Consider the following 18501-nt stretch of genomic DNA (forward strand, 5'->3'; position numbering starts at 1 on the left):
AGGTCAGGAAGTCAGAATTAAACGCTTGTTTTTATTAGTTGTGATTAGTTTTTCATGTTGTTCATCCAGCTGTCACTAGTTGAAACTAATCTCTTCTCTATCTTTTTTCTTTTTTTTCCTGTTTTGTTTTGTTTTGTTTTCTAACCACCCAGCCGCCACTGGCAACTAACCTATGACCTTCTGACCTCTGAACTCTTCACCCAATGATGACCTGACCATTGCCTGCCTGCTGATCAGTTAACTGGTAAACGGCTTTGCTTGAGAAAAACACAAAAACAGACAGACAGACAGACATTCAAAACAAGTCCAACTTGTCAGCTTTTTTTTCTGGTTGGGTGAAAGTGGTTCTGGACCCTGCACTGAATAGTAGTAAAGCAATAAGGTCCAATTCATTCCCTCAGCATATCTCATCATTCTGTGGCCAATCCCCCACCCCAGAAACATGTAGAAGGATGGGAGCCACTGGTCATTTCTTTCTCTCAGAGGCAGTTACTGTGAGACAACGACGGAACACTTCAGCTCATGGTGATGTCATAATCTCTGAATGTATCGTGTTGCAATGGTGCATCATGCATGAACCTTTTATCAGTAATTCCATTGGTGGAAACTTTTTTTTTTTCAAGTATTCAAAATTTGAGTATTCAGTATTGCTGCCCTCACAGGCAAAACAAAAAAGAAAGAAGAAATATTTGGATGTTGCCTGTCTCTTCCTGAAATGTATTGAGTGCCATTACTGGACAAAATGTATGAATACATAAGTGCGGCGATATTGTAATGGGAGGAAAGTAGCTTTAAAACATAGAGGTTTTGTGACAGCAAAGGTACATGCATTATGTGTCTCATTACTGGGCAAATTGTTTTCTAAAAAAAAAGATCCTTGTATAGATTTGATTTCTTTAAGGATGTAAAAGCCATGCTTGCCTATTTGCTGTACACATGTATTGAAATTGTAGATAAATGTATTGCGTTGAGAAACAAAAACAAAAACAAAAAACTAGATACTTTTACTATACAAGGGTGCTGGTGAAGAAAAAGAGATATATTTTTCAAAACATGAAGCCTTTTATACTTTCAAGTATTATAAAAAAAAAAAAAATGAACAAAAAATTGAACAAAGAAACCCTTTATTTCATTAAAATGTTTTTTCATGGTTTGGGAGATACAAAAGACCAAAACAGCCTTTTCTTTCTTTCTTTCTTTCTTTCTCTTTCTTTCTTTCTTTCTTTTTTGTTAAGCATCAGAATATGTCTAAAGAATGAAAAGTGCCTTATTTTGTCATGGTCATTGAATCTGAATGTCTCATAAACCAGTTCCTATCCGAATACCAAGTTAACACATGCCACTTTGCCACCCTGTATGTTTCAAGGAGCTGGGTGTGAATAAAAAGGAGCTTGCAGCAATGAAGCCTGATTTTTGCCATGCTACTGCACTGTGAAACATTTTACAGCTTTTAACCATTGCTTACCTTAACCTCCAAAGTAGTATTAACATTTAAAAAAGCATCATTGGCATATTATTTTAACATTGTACATAAAAATAAGATAACATAAAGCCCTTAAGTAATTTTTAGATGGTTTGTCAAAGATAGGTTTTGTGTTAAGTCTTAGATACAGTACTATGGGCCTCATTGTCACATCTGGAAAAATCTGGAACTGAAAAACAACGTAACTTCACTGAGTAAAACAGAATATTACATGTAAGGTAATTCTAAGAAAACAGATCTGCTCAAAATCAAGTGGCAGTTTTGAAAATCATGCCTTTATAGCAAGCTGACATCAGATACAATAAATTATCCTGGATTTCTTAACCTTCCTGAGCCACCTTGTTTGTTTTGCTCTGCCATGCTCTTCAGAGAAAAAAAAAACAAAAAACATTCTTTAATGAAATTTGGCTGACGTCAGATTTTCTCCCGCTATAGATCAGAATTAGCAAGATGATCCTTAAACGTAGCTGTAGTGAATACTCGTAATGTTGGGAAAGATCATTAGTTCATGAGCTAGAGCTATTCCAGCTAATACTGTGATTGTGTAGTCTGTGACAGTGCAAAGGTGTGTGCTCATGTTTGTTCATCCTGAGCACAGCTCTGATTGTAAAGTAAACGACAGCAGAGGGGTTAGATAGAGAAAAATACGAATCGCCTAGGACATATTTTCCTCTCAGGAACCAGATGATTGCTCAACCCAGATTAGGAACCCTTCATTAATTATTTTCTTTGATAACTTAAAACAAATCTCTTACTGAGAGGGATAAGCAGTCATTATTAAACAAGAATGTTTTAATCAACATTGTGACGGACAGAAAAAGGAACCACTTACAGACTCTTACACTCCCTGAAGTAAAGCAGTGGAGCTTCCTCCAGGTTAAGGCATAGAACTGGAAGGAAGATGGCATTAATTATACACCTCTAAGAAACAACCAGACAGAAACAACACCCGGAATTCTTTTTTTTGTTTAATTTGATCGTTCTGTAAATTTTAATTTGTGTTTAAAACATCATCGCTTTCCCTCCAGGCCTCCACACATAATTACAGTTGGTGGAGATTGCTCTATATGGTGTTTTCTTGAAGTGTTTTCTTGAAGTTGATGTAGTAGAACCAGATTGAGACGTTTTCCTTTGAATGGTGTTTTAACAGATTTGTATTGGTTGTGACAAAAAAATAATAATAATCAGGAATCCTAGTTATAGTGTATTCTAGTGGAATATAGTGCATGCTGTTATTCTGTGATAAACACAAAACGGTACAGTTTGGATAAAGAGACACCACAAAGGGTCCTTTGAGAGACAGCATAGCAATAGTTACCTGTTGCCAAGCCGAATGAGGTCAGACTCAGAGCTGAAGCAGCACCTCACTTAGTTACTGCTTATCTTATACCAGGGGTAAGCAAAGTTGTTCTGGACAGTCCAGGTCTTTGCTCTAACCAATTAAACATCCATCCAGGTCCTAGAGTAGTTAGTTGCTTACAATCACCTATTGCAAAGGGGAATGGTCCACCAGGACTAGGACTGGACCCCCTGTGTTTTATACAAGCTTCTCTGTAGTATTGCCCCTCCTTCAGACACAGTGTGGCAAGCATCAGGTGGCAATTGTTGGCTTATTTTGTCAGCTCATTCTGCTGCTGTTCACCTTTTTTGTAGCTTCCAAGTAACAGGCCCTTCCATTGCATTAGCCAATTGGTCAGTATTTGAGGGCTTATTGTACAGTAAAATACAGTAACAACACAGCTACACATTATCCTGATCCATAGTCTCAATCAGAAGGACACATTGATTTCTTTACTATGCAACAGACGTTTATCCACATCGTATATTTAACTGATTTTATTTGTTATGTTTAGTTTAGTTTAGTTTCTTCACTTTGTGCCCACAGGGCCAGCACAGGTACATCTCAGTAGTGCATTACAAATACAAAGAGAGCCAAGTTACAGAATATCCTGACTTGAATTTTCTTTTTTTAGTTAATTTGAACTTGGACACGTAAGTTGTGTCTTTGTTATTATTATTATTATTATTATTATTATTATTATTATTATTATTATTATTATTATTATTATTATTATTTTGTATATTATCACTTGTGACACTTCGGTATTTGAGGAAAGGCTCTCTTCCTAAGTAGAAAGATAAAACAGTTCCTAAATTAACATCATATCAACTTTTGTATACAACCTGGAATAAGTATTTTTGTTGAAGGTCATTTCAACAACATAAAGTGTGCCCACAAGATGCAGTATGATGTGATAGCTTTAGAAAGAAAACTTATATTTTAGTGGGTGAGACGATCATATCCAATATGCATGACTATGTTAGAAACTCAATATGCATTTGTTTTCAATATTAGTTTATTCTTGAGTTTATATAAGATTTTATTGAAAGGATTTTAAGATATTAGGCTTTTTTGACAGTATTATGTATCACACGGATGACATACAGTTTCTATAGCTATTAGCCCCATGCTATGTATGTACCATAACCAACTTATTGCCTACAAAAAAACATGTAAGATAATGTATTTACAACCAGTGTTACAAGTTTATAATGTATTTTTCTATCTTGTTTTTTTTTCCTAATTTAAAAAAAAAAAAAAAAAAAAGATTCAAAACGCAAACTTGCGTATTTGATAACTGAGAAATACCAATTTGTTTTGCAGTACATTATTACCGAGAGTGTTGTCTTTCTTGGTTAACAACTGGATGACTACATTAATCACTTTGGGTTTTTACATTGCTTGCATTTTACTCCTTTTGGTTCTTTGCTATTCTTATTAATGCATAGCATTATTTTAATAAATGTTGCAATACCAATCTACTAACTATGGACTAGATCTGTTTTCTTAACCAATAAGTGTTTTTTTTATAAAACTTTTAAGAAAAATGAATGTTTAAAAAAAAAAATAGAGTATTGATTATTATAGTAACCCCAAAGAACACGGGCACAGATAACAATGTTTGACTTACAGGGTAGATGCCATAAGCAACAGGCAATACATCTCATTTTGGTGTTCTTCCTGTACAGTCTTATCACTTGCCTTCCAGCTTTCTTAATGTATAGTTCATAGCACCAAAAAAAACGGGATTACAGTTGGGTAAATTAAATAACTGTGTTCCCTGATGTGATTCAACTGCATTTCAATTCAGCACAAGCAGCAGAGAAAAAGACAGACACACTGTACAGGATTAGGCTTAATAACGCTTAATGCAAAGTTTACAGCATGTTCTTCATAATTGGAATCTGTTGTTGCTTCAAAGCTAGCAGCAGGGAACTTTGGGTGTTAATTTTTGTGATACAGTATATATTAATTTACTCCCTACTCCGTTTGCCCAAATCTTCACCTGTAAATAATAAAAACACTGACACTGAGAAGTTTTGAAACACTGAAGTTAAGGTCATTTTACTGAGATTCAATGCAATGGTAACAGTGTATTTTGTCCAGATGTGCATAAGATTCATGTGGGTTAAATGAAAAACTGGTGATAAAGTATTTGACGAAACTATTCATACAGGGGCCTTCTATATGATATATTTATAGAATTTAGTATGTAGTTTATTTTTTGCTATTTAATCCAAAATGTTGTACTGCAAGTGCTTTTTATCCTGCTGAATGAATGTTAAAATATTGGGTTTACACAAAATACACAACACAACATAAAATATTAAATCCCATAATATTGATTTCTAGTAATTTATGGCATACAACATTCAAGAATACAAGTACAATGATCTGCTTAACTTTCAACATTCATTTCCATAATACCCCGTATATAAAAGCTTAGAGCAGCTGGTATAAAAATCTAAATCTGAGATTGTTTTTTGTTCCGCGTAGCTTTTTAAACTGTTGACCATGCTTACAAGAGCCATCATTGCTGCCTCTGCTTGTTGCTTCCTAAACAAGGTAATAGCAACAACATACAGAAATCATTCTTGGCAATACCCAATTAATAAGAGAGAAGAAAGGAAAGAAAGAAAAAAAAACTCAGGTTTGCAAAACTTTGTTAAGATGAATTTACCTGTTGCCTCCAATGTCTCAATAATTTAATTAACTCTCCTGCAAAAAACCTAAAAACAAACATGCAATAAAGGTGCACAGAAATAATGGAAGACCTGGAACAAAAGCTTTTCTTCTTTTATTTCCCTCCATGTATCCTCGTGCTTCCTTATAATCTTGAACACCAAGGACACGTTCAGCCAGTTGTGAGAAACGTGTGGGTGTGCAGCTGGTGGTAAGACATGGCCATTGTTCCTCTTAATGTAGTGTTACAGCTGATAAATCCCTTGTGTAGCAACAAACATTCCTGAAACAGACAAAAAAAGAAGCCTTCCCTATGGAGCTGAAACTAGAGTCGAGCTGAAATAATAACAGAACATTCAACTACACTCAATTATATATTAGGTTCATTGTTCCTGAATGCTTGAACTTTAGAGAGCTCTAACAAATTAAAGCTGTTTTTTTTTTGGTTTTTTTTAAGTATGCAGTCTGTGGTTGGTAGAACTTAGTTAAAAAATAGCAGTAAATTACATAATTTAAAGTGTGGAAAGAATACAGCCAGATAGCACTTGAGATGATGGGGCTTACATAACCATGTAATAACTGGGTAACTACCAATGGTGCCTACTCTTGCAAGGTAACAATGGGTGGAATTATTGTGTAATTAAATTTAAATGGCCTGTGCTATGTTATTACCATGTAATTACATCAGGTAACATGGTGTAATTTCCATGTAAGTACACAGCCGTTAATGTTATATTACACATTCAAGCAAGAGAGATGGTGTTTAATGTTTCCAACTTCAAGTTAGAATGGATAAGACCAAGCCTCTCTCTTGGTTCAGTTTAACAAGCCATAGTCTGCAGTGGTGGTAGTCTTGCCCTGTCGTCTACCTCCCCCTGCCCAGTTTTATTGATCTGCTGTTCAAAGTGGCCAAGTCACTTCAGGAATGATCATCATGACCACTCTAAGTAAACTGTGCTGCTATAAGCGCATTGGAAATAGTAAAAAAAAAAAAAAAAATTGATGAATAAATACGGTTGGTTATGAAGCAAATCAGGAAGGTATCGGCTTACAAAAGGAACATTGTGAGAATGTAATCTTCTGTTATCCTCTTAAATGCACATGGAGGTAAGTGCAACTTTATAATCTGTTTTGATTACAAATGGTTATATCGCATGATAGATAGATAGATAGAAAAATAGGTAGATATAACATATAATTACCCAATTTCTCTATTAATTCATCCACTATCTGCATAGGGTATACATCAAACTTCAACCCTTTGCGGTCCATTTATTCAGCGCCTGTCAGGCGCGTCAGGTCCAATTTATTTTCACACAAGCTGTTTATTTTACACGTGCTGTTTAAAAGTAATTTTATTCACAGTAAAACAGGTTTAAAAGGCTCTGCATAGCAACAGGACACTCAGTACCACAAAGGGTTAATATTTGTGTGGTCCAGCCTTAGAGAATAACAACAAATAAACAAAGGAGCAGTAATACAGCATTTGGTTTTCTTTTCAATGTGGACTAAACTTATTGCAATTGGCCTTCTGGTTACCCTGTGCTTTCTCCAAGTGTTCCCAGACAATAGGGGTGACCGCCTTAATTCTATCTCTCATGTTTAGGACTTGATCAAATATATTTTTGTATGGGTTTGCCTAGCTTTCCCATAGCTTCTTAGAAATATTGAGGATACCTCTGGGCTGCTACTGTACAAAAGCTTGAACGGTGAGAAACCTGTAGATGACTGGGGAACCTCTCGAACCACAAACATTAAATAAGGAAGTAGGGTATCCCAGTTTTTTCAATCTTGGTCAATAACCTTTCATAGCATGTGTTTCAGAGTGTGGTTGACTCTCTCAACCAACCCATTGGGTGGTATACAGAGGTTTTTATGGGCTTTATTCTTAGTAACTCACACAAATCTCTCATAAGTTTGGACACAACTGGCATCCCTTGAATGGTCAGGATCTATTAAGGTATCCCAACCCGGGTAAATACCTGTGCTAGCACTTTAGTAATATTTTTAGATGCCATATTCCTTAAGGGAATGGCTTCCAGGTATCTTGTCTACCACCACTAATACATGTTCACACCCCCAGGCAGATTTTGACAAGGGACCCATGTGCTCAAAGGGAATCTCTATTTTAGGTATTGGCACTAAGGGGGCTCTAAACTTATTATGTGGACTGGTCAATTGACAACCGGAGCACAATAGACAAAACTTCTTTACATCTTTATATACTTCCAACCAAAAAAAACTTTTTTAATACTCGTTAGGTGGTCTTATCTTTCCCCAAATGGGCACCAAATAAATGGCTCTGAGCGAGTCTCAAGACGGTGAGTCTGTGACTCTGTGGGGCCAGCAACTAGTATACTTGGGCTCCTTCTATCTTAGTCACTTGGTATAGCAGATCATTCGTAATAATATCATAGTTGTGCTTTCCCAGTCTCTCCCTTCTGCAGGCTCCCCATTTATCTCAATGACTGATTGTTTTATAGTTATCAATGTGGGATCATTAGCCTAGTCCCTATCAAACTGGGAACTGGGAACTGCCCATTGTTTCAGTAGTTCTTGACCTACTGCATCATTTTCAGCCAGTGACTGCTCCCTGGTTTCATTTCTAATGCCTTGTGCCTCACATTGTGTGCTTACCCCTTTACACTAGTGCACTTACCCTTCTCTCCCACCAAATATTCCCTATTCTTTATGGGACCACCCCTGTGTTTGTCCGCTCTACGCTCCCTGCGTGACTTCCTTGTTTTCACTTCTGTTATAACCAAAACAGGTTCAGAAAATGGAAACACTTGTCCCAAACACTTTGTGGAGTCAGTTTCACTCCTTGAATCCTTCTGTTTGGAATCATCGAATTCTCTGTTAATTTGGACCAGTTTATCAAACATTGGGAAACCTCTACCCAGTATCATGGCATGCAGCATTTGTGTGACCACTCCCACTGTTAATACACGTTTCCCCTTGTACCTCAAATGTTACCTTGGTCATGGGATAATATTTTACATCCCTGTGTATGCACATGATACCAGTCTTAAGATCATGTTTCAGATCTTTAGGTTTCACAAAACCCGAATCAGCGAGTGCCAGGACCTCTTTTCCATTTACTTTTATCTTTCTCATAAAAGGGTGGTTTCCTAAAGCCACACTCACCACACTGACTACCCCACAATAATAATTGTTTCCGAGATTACATTGCATGGGCTTCTATTCATTTGGACACCGTATCGCAATATGACCATACTCATTGCATCTGTAACACTGGTAATGTTTATACCCATCATTGGGTTTGTCATTCCCACTCCCCTTTTTCCCCGTCCCTTCGCAGTGCCATACCACTCTTCAGCGCCCCCTTTAAAATTATGCTTTTCTTTCTAATAGTTCTATTAACATAAAAATGTGGGTTGCATTCATGTGTTTAAAACCATTTTAAATTATATTCCTAGTCCTGTGGGTGTTTTCATTTTTGGTCCCATCTACCAGATCAGCCATTTTTTAAACTAGTTCTGTGGAATAAACCTTCTTCATGTGCCTTTTTAGGTGTGCTATAAATGTAGTGCCATCTCTGGGAACATGACCATTATCTTGGTGATAAAAGGCCTTATCGCTGCAGTGTAGCTTTATGAATGACCATGAATATTATAAATTTGGCAAACAAATTTTTTACAAATAAATTTGTAAAAACACTAATCTATATTGCAAATAAATAAAGAAATTACTAATATATATATATATATATATATATATATATATATATATATATATATATATATATATATATATACAGTCACCTCCAAAATTGTTGGCACCCTTGATAAAGATGAGCAAAAAACACTGTGTAAAATAAATAATACCAGTACTGAGCTATATTGTAATTTTCCAACATGTGCAATATATTTGACTTTATTAATGATTCAATGGAATCAACCAAAATTACATATTTCTCAAATGTGCACCCTCTCCTTGCAAGGATAACGGCACTGAGTATTTTTCTATAATGTTTAATGTGATTGGAGAACACATTGGGAGGGATCTTAGACCATTCCTCCATACAGAATCTTTCCAGATCCTTGATATCCTTCAGTCTGCACTTATGGACTGCCCTCTTCAATTGAAACCACAGGTTTTCAATGGGGTTCAAGTTCCGGAGACTGAGATGGCTATTGCAAAATGTTGATTTTGTGGTCAATAAACCATTTCTTTGTGGATTTTGATGTGTGCTTGGGGTCATTGTCTTGCTGGAAGATCCACTTGTGGCCAAGTTTCAGCCTCCTGGCTAATTATATATATATATATATATATATATATATATATATATATATATATATATATATATATATATATATATATATATATATATATATATATAAATTGTATGCTGGGATGCACATATATATTGGGTATTTATTTAATTGTAGATTATAGCCCTCTTTTTAAGATCCCCCCCCCCCCCAAGAGCTTGGGCCAGCATTTTAGCACATTGCCATGCACCTGGTGTTTATATTTGGATTCAAAGCCTGGATGCATGATGCCCATACAGCTTTGGATATGAGCATAACAATATTCATAAACTCTTAATATGGAAAGTGAAGTGGTGAATTCAATGAAGCCATTGTTTTGGCTAATAACAAAAGGGAATACAATGTGTTTTTACAATATGTGGTTGATTCTATTAACCAGTGATCCATTTGAGTGTTTTTCAATTAATATCATTTTAATATTAATGGATATTAGTCTTGTGTGAAATGATTGTTAGAGGAAAAGAAATACTGGATATTTACTTTACTATTATATACAAAGTTTATAGCATGCTCAGCTGATATATTGAGACCAAGATTATGGAACAGCTCCTTCATGCACAACAAGGTACCATAGACACATGTTTCAGCTAATGCTGTCATCAGTGTTATATTGTCATAAAATGTTCTAATCAGACAAGCTGCCTTGTTGATAATGTGAAGCTTGCTGGAGATAACTTTCAGTTATAAATCTCAGATTTGACTGGGTGATCAAATCTTATTAAATACATCCAGCAGTAATTGGAGTGCAAAAGTCATTTTTTCCACAAGAACTGTTTTCCAAAGTATTTTCCACTATTGGGTAATCATGCATGGAGAGTCAGATTTCCACTTAAGGAGAACTGATTTGCTAGCATCTAACAATAAGGGGCAGCACAGACAGTATAGTGAATTGCTTAATGACATTCTTGGCAATGGACCAACAATGCTTGTACTTGATTTATCGGCAGCTTAGAGCCAGCAATGCAAGTCATACTTTTGAACTGTTTCTTCCCAAAAGTAGCAATACCAACACAAATTAGCTAAGGTGCTCACAGACTCCCATCGTTCTCCAGTACTGATGAGTTATGAAATCCATTACATTACATGCTTATTGTATAATGTCCCTCATGTACAGGCATCCCGAGGTGAATCTCCAATCAGGGCCACTTGCTAAAAGCTACTTAACCTAACCCACATCATGAGAGCATCGTAAGAACAGCTTCTGCAAACTGCAGTGCTGCCCAAACCTCTGCGTGTCTCCAAACATCTACTTCAGTTCACGAGCAGTCTGGAGTGGTCATGAGATGTCTGCATGTGTTTAGAATAACTTGATACGAAATCCATTTGGAGAATACATGTACTCACAATGACACACTTAAGTGATACATGAAAACAAAACAATGCATGGGAGAATGTTGAGGGGGTTTCGGAAAAGGATAGTTGTTATTGGGGAATAGCCCCCTGGTGTAGACCTGCACTGGTTTATAGGCGAACCCTAAACGCCAAGTGAAAAATTTGAATATAGCCACAAGACAAATTACTCTTTATTTGTTCTTCAAAACATCACAGTATGTAACCTATTCCAGGAATTATATCCTGCATTGTCACATGCAATATTACACCCCGGTTATCTATTTTACAAAAACTATTTTATCAATGTATTTTAAATCCAGAGAAATTGCTTGAGGCAATGGTAACAATAATGTATATAACTAGTAGCTAGAGAGAGCATCATTAGCAAATAGTTGGTGCATTTGTTTATTTTGACAGATAGCTGTGTGTTTCACAAAAAAGCTGTATAAGCCTGTAACAGGGTGATGTTACATACATGGGTAGTCACTGAATAATAATGCAGACACCGAGCATTGGGTGTTGACACGCCGCACAGTCACGCAAATTTAATAAACACAAAGGTGCTGCCACTAGGATACCAGCAATGGTAGCTCTAGTGTCAGATTTGATAAGGAAAACAACACAGCTAGTCCCACTAAAAGGAACATCCCGCTCCAGGAACCTACTACACTACGCAAACCCTCTCTATACTGTTTGGGATCAACATCCCCTAAACTGACCTTCTTCAGGGCTCTCAGAGTCCCGGCATCCTTTGCAGAATTACACCAGGGGAAACAGGGCAATCAATTTTGATGACAAGCCTACCGCCTCTTCCATATCCCGCCCCCCCCCCAGTTCACCCGGATTTTCTTTGTGAAATCCAGTCTTCCTGGGACTATCCGGCAACAGCTCCTGCTGTTTCCTGTACGATAGATACCCTATATAGGGTGCATGGCCCATTTTCCGCCAGTTGAGGCTTCCATTGCTGCCCTGGTCCAGGCGCATAATTTGGTGTTGCTATCCAAGGACACTGCCTGCCCTAACAAGAAGTGTCGAGTTTCTGAGGTGATCCTCAAAAGGGCTTGGATAGCTAGGAAACAATAGCAGCATCCTGGTAGCTTACCAGTCACATCTGCTGCGGTCCCTTTCCATGAATCACAGACCCTCACCAGGGTGCATCTGTCAAGGCTACTCTACATACCTTCACTAAGTTTTACAGGCTAAATGTCATGAATCCTCAAAACCCTGGTTTTGGACTTACAGTATTAAGCCAGTCGACCCTTACAACACAGGCATAAAGGTGAAATAAAATCTACTTCAATTTTTCACCCTAGCTACTTGTTACTGGGGTTCCGAATGGTAACACACAGGGCAGCCTCTCGGCTTAGACTTGTAGCATTCCAGTCGTTCTGCAATATTAACTTGCGACGGCTTGGGTATACGCACCCATGTGGTAATGGTTACATGTCGTATTTGAAAGGGAACGTTAGGTTATTATCATAACAATGGTTCCCTGAAATAGAAATGTAACCATCTAGGTTACTGCATCCATTATTCACAGCAGGCTTGAAGGCAAAATGACGCTGAGATATGTGACTGCAGTACTTTTGATCCCTCGGGAGCGGGGTCATGACTGCATCACAGGCTCAAAAAAGCAGCTTTGGTAGAAAGTATTTAGTATTCGTGTCTTTAGGAGGTAAATACCCATTCGGTAATGGTTACATTTCTATTTCAGGGAATGTTTTCAAATATTGTAACAAATGATTGTGAAGTTACAATGCAACATGTTTACAATAATTACAAATTGACATAAGTGCCTTCATCACTGGACACTATTGCTTAAATATGTAATAAATTATGCAAAAACAAACAAAAAAATCAGTCGCCATGTTTACACTGAACAGAATTACCAGTAACTCAATAGTTTACCAAATTTAACAGAAAACCTAAATTGGTTAGCAATACAATTCTCAAATTACTAAAATTTAAATAACACATGCGTGTGCTGTACATATTTTAACTGTTAATAATTAAGTATTCTTTGTATCATGTTATTGCTTTTAGTTAATTTCTTTAAAAAAAAATACTCTGCATATTTTGATCACCAGTACTTGCAAGAATTCAATTTACTGTTATTAAATAGCACATTTTAAAAACCGGGAGTTCCTTGAGGTTTTTAAAAATAAAATAAAAATTCTGCCCTTTCATCTAGCAATCCAGCCTGCTACAACAGCATGTTTTTGTTTTTTTATTGCTCTCTTATTTGCTTCCAGTATATGGAAAACTTCATTAATTTCCTTTTGATCCCAATTACTTCAAAACATATTGTGGAAGCCTTTTATAAGATTCATTGGCGGGGCAAACAGTTAGGACAGCACAATAATCCAGCAACGAGTATAAAAATTCTAGACCTTTGTGGTGCGTGGGGGAATAGCTTTTTTGCTGGGTAGATCATTAAAGTAAATCCCAATGTCTTTGGCAAGTCACTTGTTAGGATAATTGTCCTGTTAATTGTGCTGTCCATTGAGAATAGCTGACTGAATCAGATTATGTGAAAGTGGTTAGCAGTGCTTTTGGAGGGCTGGGCCATGGGTTCAAACATAACGTAACGTTATAATGCAGAGAACATGTTTGCTGCTTCTAATGAGACAACTGGTGCAGGCAGACAAATAACAACTGTGATCCTATGATAACACTTGAAATGTATTTGCTTACGATTGTAAGTCGCCCTGGATAAGGGCGTCTGCTAAGAAATAAATAATAATAAAAATAATAATATGATCTTAATTGACATCGATTCCATGATTAATTGATTGAGGGGAAGGTCATGTGATTTATTTTTCCCTTCCGAGAGCCAATCACTCAAAGCTAGAGAAAGATAACATTAGACCATGCTTGATCCTAAAAAAAAGGCCATGTTGTCATCAACATCAATATGTACTCTATGTTCTTGGGAAAAGGGTCATTAATATTTCCTAGCCACCTAGGGTGGATTGTTTAGAGGGAATGAGTTAATGTCCATTCTGTTTTCATTTTAGTCACCATCAGAACAGGGATTTCACCCCACAACATTAACAACACCAACAATATCCGATCACTGTAAAATACTTTGCAAGTTTCCTTTTAGAAAACTTTGGACTAATAACCGGGGAATGGATTAAAGCAGCTTTCACTGAAATGCTGACCTGGCTCAAAAATAAAATGTGTTGAATGTGTATAGATAATAAAATAGTGGGATACTGCAATTCCCAGTGATTGAGACACTGTGACCTCAAAAAGCAATATTGTCCTCGAACACAATAATTATCTACTTTTATTTATCTCTGGAGTGTTCCCAGACAAAAATGAGTCATTTTAAGCCTTTAATAAACACATTGTTAAATATCGCCAATGGCATTATATAACAAAGCTGTGCCGCCAAGCTGCTATCCTATCTTGTGTAGATTTTCAATGCATTTTAACTCTGCTAGCTTCGAGGATGCTGGTCCGTTTGCTGGCACGCTTTTTGAAATGAACAGCCAATGGCTGCTTGGATACAGTTTCTACTTATATCCTTTTTCCTGTTATCTTGCCAGCACAGAACCTGCTTAGACTGACACAAAACTCATCCCTTCACAGCAATTTCTTGTCAGTTATAACCAGCTTGTAATGAAATTTCTATCAGACATTCCAGCAAATGAGCTGAAAGTTCACCTTTGATATATATATATATATATATATATATATATATATATATATATATATATATTTCAAATGGCATACCAAGAATGGGTTCCTACTAAACTAAAAAAAAAAAAAAAACTGTTTACATTTTCTTACTTTGTCATTTCTTACCTGATTAATGTCTCTATTTGAGTCCAGTTTGAGAATTATTGCTGAAATCATTGCTTTTCTGAATAACTCCGTTCTGAATACTCAACGACTCTTAAAGACCCCTGTCACAAAGACGGCCGGAGTGGGTGGCGTCAGACCAGAAGCAGGAAATAAACAGACAGAGAGGTGTGGTTTGGTGAAGCTGAGCAAATGCTTTTGCTCAGCATTTAATAAACAGAACAGAAAATAAAAGGTTTTAAACACAAAACAGGACACGGCACTTGCGCCAAAATAAAAAGACAAACAAAACGTACTAAACACTTAACAAACGGTGCACGGAGAGACAAACAAACACGGTGAGTACAACACTTACAGATTATTTCACTTTAACGTTTCTCCTTCTCTTTCTCACCCGTTCTCCACTCTCGAACACCCAACCCTGAGTGAATGAAAATGTGTCTATATATACTGTTGTGCTGGGATTCAATTACTAATTAATTATTCACTTGAATCCCAGCACGTGAATTAATTCTGTGCAACCCCGTGCTCACATATTACATTTAACCAGCACGTGAAGTGATTTGTGCCCTCCTCGTGCCTAAATACAAATCTACATTTTTAAATACAGGTGAAACACAGACCCGTTTATATCCCGTGTACCAATGACTATACACCAACATTAACACACGCACGCAACATACAGCACATAATATGCACACAGGGGCGGGGCACATTGCCACAACCCCCCATGCCATTTTCAGATATTTCCAAATAGCTAATTGATCCCAGATTTGCATCCAGACTGTTAAGGGCCCTAATTCACAGAAATAACATGGTTTAGTAACCCATTCAATACACCGACCTCTCCCTGTGTGAAAAGGGGCCTCCTTAACCAGTTAACTTCCACATGTGTCCTCTGGTCCTGGTCTGCTGGCTAAGTTTGAAATAGTGACTATGGTTGACTTTGTTAACCCTATCTCTAGCCCTAACCCTAGCCCTTCTATTTTGTAGGCTAAATACTGTAGGTTTATTCCCTCAGTTTATGCACAGTACTCAAACGTGTTATCCTTGGGATCCCTCTAGTTGCTCTTCTGTGAACTCTCTCCAGACTGCAGTGTCCCTGTATACACATTAGCTGAATGTATATGGCACAGCATACACATACATACTCAAAAATGCATTTGTAGTACAGTGTGAGGACAGTATTACTCACCCTAAAATTGGTCCATTAGTCCACAAATGTGGACATGTCACTACAGGTATGTGTTAATTATGTAACAGGACATGATGTGTTTAATTTTTAACATGTAAATACATGAGTTAAAAATGAATTGGAGGACGGTGGAGGACATTTTACAAATAAGGCCCTTTAGGTACTGTACGTTTTCTAAATTAGGTTATTTTTCCAAACTGAACGTCTTATAATCCTGCTGTTTAAAAGCCTTTTCCATTTCTCTTCAATGCCTCCTTTTTCTTTTTCTTTTATATACTTTCGTCATAATGTCTTTAATTCAAGTGTCAGATTATCTTTCTTTTGAACAGTAAGTATTTGCATGAAAGAACGCCTATGCTTTACAGTTCAAATTCCACAGCACACAGGGGGGAGCACGTACATGTGTTGAATAGAACAGGTCATCCACTGGTCTTTTTCTGTCAGTTATAACACAATGGTCATCCTATTTAAAACTCACCTACTTTTATACCTGTTTTTTTTTATCTGTTGGTGACACTGATGTACATTCAGCAGCAGATATCAATACCAATGTCTTTATAAGGTACTGTCTTTATAATGTGATTTCTATGTTATTGTTGCCCAGGCCACAGGTAAGTTCAAGTGTGCAGTTTAGTCCAACTGAAATTAACTGTTAAACGGCTCAGTTCAACCAATCTTTAGCTGAGAAAAAAGAAGTATATTGCAAGTTAATGCAATAAACACAACAACATAACTTCCTGTGTTATAGATCAATATCCAGGGTCAAAGAGCCTCACTCTGGTCGACCATGTGAGTGACACAGGAAAAGACAAGAAGAAATACCTGCAGCAAAAATATATTCAGCAATGATGTTGCAAATGAAGAGGTCATAAAATATATTTTAAACCTTGGTATTAAGCATTCGATAACATTAAATGTGTACATCTTGTACACAATTGTATCGGAAAAGGGTTTGGGTTAGGGTTACTATTGGGGGGGTTAGGGTTATATCGTGCAAAAAGATTTACAAATTAAGTACATTGTAACAAGACATAATAACATTGTAATTATGTGTAAGTACACTTGTATTTACTAAGTAACTACTATGAAAATACACAGTAATTGCACAATATAAAGTGTTACCAAGCCTTCCTTTAGAAATGAATGTGCTGTATGGCTGAAGATGCATCCTTTCTTTGTATTACCATGTTTTTCTTTGCATAGGCAGAGGCTGAAAATCCAACTAATCTAAAAACATGCCTGGAAGTCTCCAAAAATAAACAAATGGACAGCTGTGCTGACAGAAAAGAGACTGACAGTTCTTTGCAAGTATTACTGTAGTGCCGGTAATAAGCAGCTGCAAACCTCTATTGATTTACAATGGCAGCCCTTGTGCATGTCTACAGATCCATTCAGTGGAATCTCACTGCTAGCCAATGGTAATGACACTTGATGATACTTTGTCATGCAGCGAATGGTAATGAATCTCTTTGATGATCGGTGAATGGTTCTTCAACGGTGTAGAACAGAACATTTAAAAAAGATACCGATGATGACGCTAGTTCCACTACTGCTTTAGATTTTGAACAAAATTGATTCCATCTGTCTTCACTGCATAACCCTAGTGTGTGCACAATTTCAAATGTGCCTTTGTTTCTTATTGTATGTATAGTTAACAAAGATGGGTATGTTATCACCTGGTAAACACATGGATTCTGGGAGACAACGGAAACAATTGATGTTCTTTCTGGTTCAAGAGACTGTAGTCTTCCTGTTGCAAAGATAATAGATATGCTTCTGTGAACTAAAAAAATATATATATTTTAAACCTTTTTGATGGTTTAATTTCTCGTTTTCTCGTGCACATATAATATGATATAAAATAGAGACCTGAATAGATAATGAATTTGCTTCTTATGATTACAAACATGGTGATTCATTACCTTTTATCAAATTGTATCTGATCTAGCAAACAAGCCTGCCTTTACCACTTCCTTTCAAGACATAAAAGTCATCTGATTTATTTTTCCATTACATTGCCTATGGCATGAGTCAAACAAGTAAGTAAGTGTTTATTGTGCCCAAACACTAATCTTTTCTCCCATTGAGCCTTCAAGACAGTATATTGAACACAGGCTTAACTTCCTGTCAAAGGATGCGCACAATCTTAAAGGTTTTCCAGTCAAATGTATCTGACAGAAACTGAAAAAAAAACAGTTGCTTCCAGTGGCGGCTGGTGGTCAAAAAAATTGGGGATGCAGAAAAAAAGTAGCGGTCTTGGGGTCCCCTTGAGACACTAGCAGCAAAATAGTCGTATTATTCTATTCTGACTGACAACGCTTTTCATATCTTCTTAACGTTTTGCCCCAATTTAAAGCTGTTA

The 18501-nt window shown here is 36.7% G+C and overlaps 1 protein-coding gene across 3 annotated transcripts in view; it reads left to right on the top strand.

The window, feature by feature from the left end:
• LOC117411146 (KH domain-containing RNA-binding protein QKI) overlaps positions 1–4310 on the top strand; it is a 170894-nt gene extending 166584 nt beyond the window's left edge. For all 3 annotated transcript variants that reach the window (XR_004545769.3, XM_034018344.3, XM_034018343.3), the window contains exon 8: positions 153–4310. Coding sequence is in view for 2 of the 3 variants with exons in the window: in XM_034018344.3 (XP_033874235.2) it covers positions 153–169 (17 nt within the window). In the remaining variant the exon portion in view is untranslated. The remainder of the gene's footprint in view (positions 1–152) is intronic.
• Positions 4311–18501: the final 14191 nt, after the last annotated feature.

The sequence above is a fragment of the Acipenser ruthenus genome, chromosome 6 (assembly GCF_902713425.1).
Source record: "Acipenser ruthenus chromosome 6, fAciRut3.2 maternal haplotype, whole genome shotgun sequence".
NCBI lineage: Eukaryota > Metazoa > Chordata > Actinopteri > Acipenseriformes > Acipenseridae > Acipenser > Acipenser ruthenus.